This window comes from Limulus polyphemus, unplaced genomic scaffold, assembly GCF_000517525.1.
Source record: "Limulus polyphemus unplaced genomic scaffold, Limulus_polyphemus-2.1.2 Scaffold6393, whole genome shotgun sequence".
In the NCBI taxonomy this organism is placed as follows: domain Eukaryota; kingdom Metazoa; phylum Arthropoda; class Merostomata; order Xiphosura; family Limulidae; genus Limulus; species Limulus polyphemus.
In genome coordinates this window covers 36,944-42,869 of record NW_013672003.1, presented here as the reverse complement: position 1 = coordinate 42,869, position 5,926 = coordinate 36,944, and the positions used below count along the sequence as shown (strand labels likewise).

General features: G+C 31.1%; 1 protein-coding gene across 1 annotated transcript in view; it reads right to left on the bottom strand.

Moving 5' to 3' along the window:
• Positions 1-1,042: 1,042 nt before the first annotated feature.
• Positions 1,043-5,926, bottom strand: part of LOC106473671 (clathrin interactor 1-like) — a gene marked incomplete at its 3' end in the record, with an annotated part of 28,052 nt that continues 23,168 nt past the window's right edge. Inside the window, exons 7-8 of the mRNA XM_013934350.1 lie at positions 4,722-4,878; positions 1,043-1,103 (exon numbers count right to left, since the gene is read on the bottom strand). Of these exons, the coding sequence (XP_013789804.1) occupies positions 1,043-1,103; positions 4,722-4,878 (218 nt within the window). The remainder of the gene's footprint in view (positions 1,104-4,721; positions 4,879-5,926) is intronic.

Here is a 5,926-nt window from a genome sequence, read left to right as displayed (position 1 = left end):
TGCCTACAAAGTACAAATCTCTAAGTATGTACAATATCAGTATTTTAGTATTTTGTAAAATATAGTGATATTTTGGCAACCATACATTACATATTATATATACACATTGTTATTATTTCACAAATGCTTAAATTTTAGTTATTTTTCTTAGAAGAAGAAGAAGAAGAAATAAGAGATACTTCAAAAAACAAAGATTTCAAGTATTTACGGTGGTTACAAGACTGAGCTCGAGTGACACATGTGCTAAGCCTCGTTTATTATTCCAAGTAGAGGGTGAAGAGCTATTAATTTTTGTATGCTTCAAAAATATATATGTATTAGAAAAGAAAAAATTCAACAACTTATGATATTAGTGCACACAAAATCCCTGTAATTTATTTGGATTTCTAAGCAAGCTCTGTATGAGTTTTAAAAAATCTCATTTCTCTTCAGAGCAGCAACTCAGTCATCACACTTCAACAGTTTCAGCAAAATTACAATTTTCTCCTTCAAGCTAGTTACAAACAGCTATAAGAATTACATACACAAGAAACTGCTCTTTCTATTGATGATAAACTCTTAGTCAAAAAAGTAATTGGGACTAGACAAGAGGTTTTGAAAGAATGGAGTAGTGGAAGGAGCCAAACTACTAGATTGGCTAAATATATTGATATCTCAGCAAATCAAATAGGTATGGCTTTCTTATTTGTCATTATAGCTTGTCAATATCTCCAGTTTGATTTACTAATTCGTTAATCACTGTCCACATCATATGGTAGGTGTGATAAATTATAAACAGAGGCATAAGATAATAAGAAGTGCTATGTGACACACAAAAAGTAATATATAGCAATTTTGTTTCTTTATATTTCCCTTTAAACCAAGAAATTAAAACATATATAATATCAAAATTTGAATTATAAACTATGATTTGATGTCAATTCCATCGATACAAGTAACAGTAAAGTTATTTACTAAAATTTTGAAAGTAACTCTCTAAAATGTTATGACATGCACTCTTTGACCTGCCTGCAGTGAAAGGGTTAAACATATTGTAACTTACTTTGTAAGCTGTGTGTCTGAGGCACCTTGGAACTGTGAAAAATCTGCAAAGTCTCCATTGGCTAATCAAAGAAAAAAACAATAAACATTACTGAGAAACATATATATATATATATACACAAATTTTGTACATTTTGCTTTATGATATTTGTGCTTCAGGGAAACAACTATACAGGAATGACTTGTAGCTTCAGATATGTTTCCAAAATATTTTGCTGTCTTACCTGCCCTGTGTCACTGATGAGGAAAGAAAAGTGATGAGACAGGTCATACAAGAAAAATCAAAGCCAAGGACTTAATAAGACTGATACATGTAAGCAAATAGGCTCTGCTTCAATAGTGACAAGATAGGGTTAAAAACAGAGGCTAGACATACAACTGTAACAGAAGCTATTAGAAAGATGTAATGGTGACCTTGTTATGATAGAGAACTTATGTTTTGTTGGAAGGCTGTTTCTCTGATGTTTCCAAAGTTTAAGAAAATGGAAGGACCACAAGTTCATAAAGTAGGTATTCTAAAAACAGGATTGATGATCATAAACACATAACCTGCACAAATAAAATACATAACTACATTGAACAGACACAATCATAGGGCAATAACGACTGAGAAAACTGTAGGACAGTTGAGAAAAATAAACACCAAAGAACTAGGGAAAGTAAAAGGATGCTTTCTTCATCAAAATTTAAAACTCTCAAATTAAGATTGACTGGGAGTCAAAGTTAGCACTAAAGCTTTAACGGTCAACAAACACAAACACTGTAGCTCAAAAAGGATCACTCTTCATCTTGGATCAGCAGAGTCCATTCAAATTAGTTTCACTTGTCTTCAAGACCAGAGCATGCTTTCAGGCTTTGAATAATATAACAGTCCTAATTCATTTTTACCCTGTTTAGAAATAATACAACAGCAGTGATGAAAAATTAAGAAACAATATGTTTTAAAAAATACATTTATCAATTAATTGATATTCAATTTACAACTTGTATAACTGACTTATCAACAGAAAATGAACTCTGATAAATCATTCTACATTCAACATGGTTAAATTGGAACTGAGATACAGTTTACAATAAAGAATTCTAAGTATAAAGTTAATATTAGTGGGAATGATGGCTAACTTGCTTTTCTAGGGTCAAGTACAACTGGTTACTTAGTTACAATAAAGACTAATCTCCTAATTAGTTTCTGAGTGTCAAGTATATGGTCATCTAGATAAAGTAAGGAAAGTGGCCTTCTAATTGATTTATTAATTTCAAATGTACCTGGTTTCTCAATTAAAGCAGGCAGAAGAATCTTATGATTAGTTTCCTAGTGTTAATTCCACATGGTCACTCAGTTACAGTGAACAAACTAATCTTCAGATAATGTTTTAGTATCATATCTACCAGATCACATAATTACAATATAGTTTCCTAGTGTAAGTCTACCTATCACCTATTTATATTGAGAAGACTAAATTTCTGATAATTTTGCAACTATAAAATCTAGAAAACTATCTAGTGCCAGTGAATAATCATCTGGTTTCTTTGTGACAAATCTACTTGACACATTAATAGTTAGACAAACCAAAGACAAACCTTCTAATTCTTCCTATTGTCAAGGCTTCCTGGTCAGTACATTACCTTAAAAACTGATCTTCTGTTAGGATATTAGAGAAAAAAAATCTAGTGTCTTAAGTTCAACAGAACTTGTGATTCACTTACAGCAAAGACTAATCTCACCACCAGATTCCTATTATCAAGCTTGCCTGGTCACCAAGATACAGTAAATAAACACTGAACTTCTCAGTAGATTCCTGTTATCACATTTACCTAATCATCCAGTTACAGTAACCAATGACTTTCTGATTATCACATCCACCTGATCACCAAGTTACGGGGGCAGTGTTTATTGTAACTTGGTGACACACGTAGATGTGACAATAATAAACTAACATCTGACAGTAGGAATCTAATCAGAAGGGCAGTGTTTATTCTGATTAGGTTCCTATTCTCACGACTATGTAGGTCACCAGGTTACAGTAAACACCAACTTTTTGATTAGATTCTAAATATCAAGTTTACCTGGTCATCAACCTTCTAATTGGATTTCTATTCTAACATCTACCAAGTCACCTTACAATAAACACTGACCTTCTGTTTAAGATTCCTATTGTCAGAATTACTTGGTCATTAAGCTCCAGAATATATTGACCTTCTGATTGTACTTGTATTTTCAAGCTTACTTGATCACCAAATTACAGTAAACACTGACTATTTAATTAGAATCATACAGTCAAATTTATGTGGTCACTGACCTTCTGATCAAATTCCTTTGTCAAGTCTAGGTGGTAATCAAGTCACAGTAAACACTGACTTTCCGATTGGTTTCCAACTGTTATGTCCACCTGATCAATAATACTGTATGAAATGTCAGAGAGAACTGTTAGCAATTTGTGAAAGAAAGGATGTGACAAGTGGGCATGGCAAGTGGGGTCTGATTTTCTATTTTGTAGCTCTGTAACCACATAAGATTGAAGGCTATATAAATTATGCTTTGCCTGAGTAATAAAAATATTATAATGAATAAATTATGTTAAATTCTGTACTTTTCAGAGGGGTGGTAAATACATCACAGTAGAGAGGGGTACCTAGAGAGCAAATATCACAATTCTCATAATCGGGCAAGGTTGAGGATTTTTTTAAATACTTCCTCATAAAATTAAGAACTTAAAATTATAAAATATTAAAATGTGATTTATTAACTATGTTTTTAAGCCAAGTTTATTTGTATATCATGACAATAAAGTGGTTAATTAAGTTTTGAATGTAACTCCCTAAAAGTCATGACATGCACGCTTTGACCTGCCTGTAGTGAGAGGGTAAATAAAACAGTTAAAAAATCCTAAAAAAAATAGAGGTGAAGATTTAGACCCCCTAGATCCACATCTGCTTTTTTTTACATTAAATAATATTGATGTTAATTTTTGAAGAAAAAAAAAAGTTAGGGCCTGCTTCCTTGAACCCCTCAATTAGATTTGCATCTGATCATACAACATGAAAGAAAACAGTTATGGAATTATTTAACAACAACCAAACATAAAGGCAATATTTCAATTACTAGAATAGTCGGAATTAATGAAAGCAGTAAATAACAGGGAACCATAAGTTTGTTTAGTCGATTATTTTTGACACAATCAGTTTCATTGTAATTTCAATTAATTGGTTGTTGGAAAAATTGAAGAGAATAAAAAGTGGAACAACTAATTTTGCTTAGTTGATAATTTTCATGACACTAATCAATTAACTACATATATGATTAACTGATTAGTTTATGAGACACTAGATGATGTAATCTCTGCTCAAAGGTAATCTAATATATCAATTAATTGATTAAATCACCCAGCTCTAATTATGACAACAAAGACTCATTGAGTAACAGGAATTTACTTATTATGATCGGACACTATTATTTGAATGTTTGATTTGATTTACACAATAGAGGAATTTAGTATCAACCAAAGCACAACTCTCTTCCCTTCAATTATGGAGTCCCATCAAAGTATGTTTGTCTATGTGTAGTCCACATAGCATAGAACCATCCCCAATTCTCAACCACTGACCACAGGGAGATGACCATTCGGAAGCAGCCAATTTTTTTTTAGTTTATTATTATAAGTTATATCAAAGAGACAAACCTCCTGACTCGTTTTCCGGTGTCAAATCAACCAAGTCACCTAGTAGATCTTGGTTTGTGGATTTACTTTTCTGTTCTTTTGCAATGCTATCAATTGATAAAGATTCTTGGAAGGAGTGATCTATTAAAGATGTTTTTTTGTCGTCATATTCTTGATCCTACAAAATGGTAGCATCAAAATGCAAAACATAAGTTACTATGCCATAACAAAAAATCTACTATATTGGTGAAGATACAAAAAAAAATAAAAATAATAATGATCATGTTAATTAATCAATGTCATTCCTAAATTATTATTTTGCAAGTTATATGTTCATAATTCTTTATCAATAAAGCTACAAATGATAGGAATATGTATTTTAGTATATAGTAACCCTTTCTAGCCTGGCATCTCATATATCGTATTACAGGAGTAAATGACATCATGAAGTTCAAAAAAAAATGTTGTCTGATCTCTCTCCTCTCATCATCTACATAATAAAATTCTAATTGAAATATTCAGAATTTTTATTTTTATTTGAGGAGTAAAAATATTTAAACTTCCTGCATGCATACACAAAATTTGATAAAATTCAAAACAAAGCTACAAATATATGGTTTTTGCACACATTTGTTATTTACTTTAACCCTTTCACAGTGGGTTCCCCTTTAAACACTTTTCTGCACAATTCAATGTATTACATTCAAAATTTAATTAAATTCTGTGTTACTATCAATGTATGTGAATTAAATTAGGATCATAATATATATTATGATGTTATCTAAATTTTAAGTCCTTTATTTTAAAAAAACCTTTAAAAAACTAGTTAAAACTTCAAATGTATTGTCATGTGACCAACGTGCTATGAAAATTCTCTAGTTCTCAGTTCTGTAGATGTACATCTAAACTATAAGATGCTTACATAACCTTTTGACTTGTTTATTTCAAGGTTCTCTGAATGAATGTAGTTGAAATAAGTAATAAATATTTGCAACCACTGACAGCTGCCACACCCACCTTCAACAGATTTGTTTGAGCTTTATAGCCTATACGTATATGTTACATACCTATGTGTACAATCATTAGAAAGAGATCATTTTAAATATAATCTAACAACAGTTATTTTGAAATTGGTGCACAGTTGTCATGGATTACATGTATCTGACTTCTAATATTGTTGACTGTTTGATCGACTATAGAACTTACACTTGTTTTTTACCTCAACA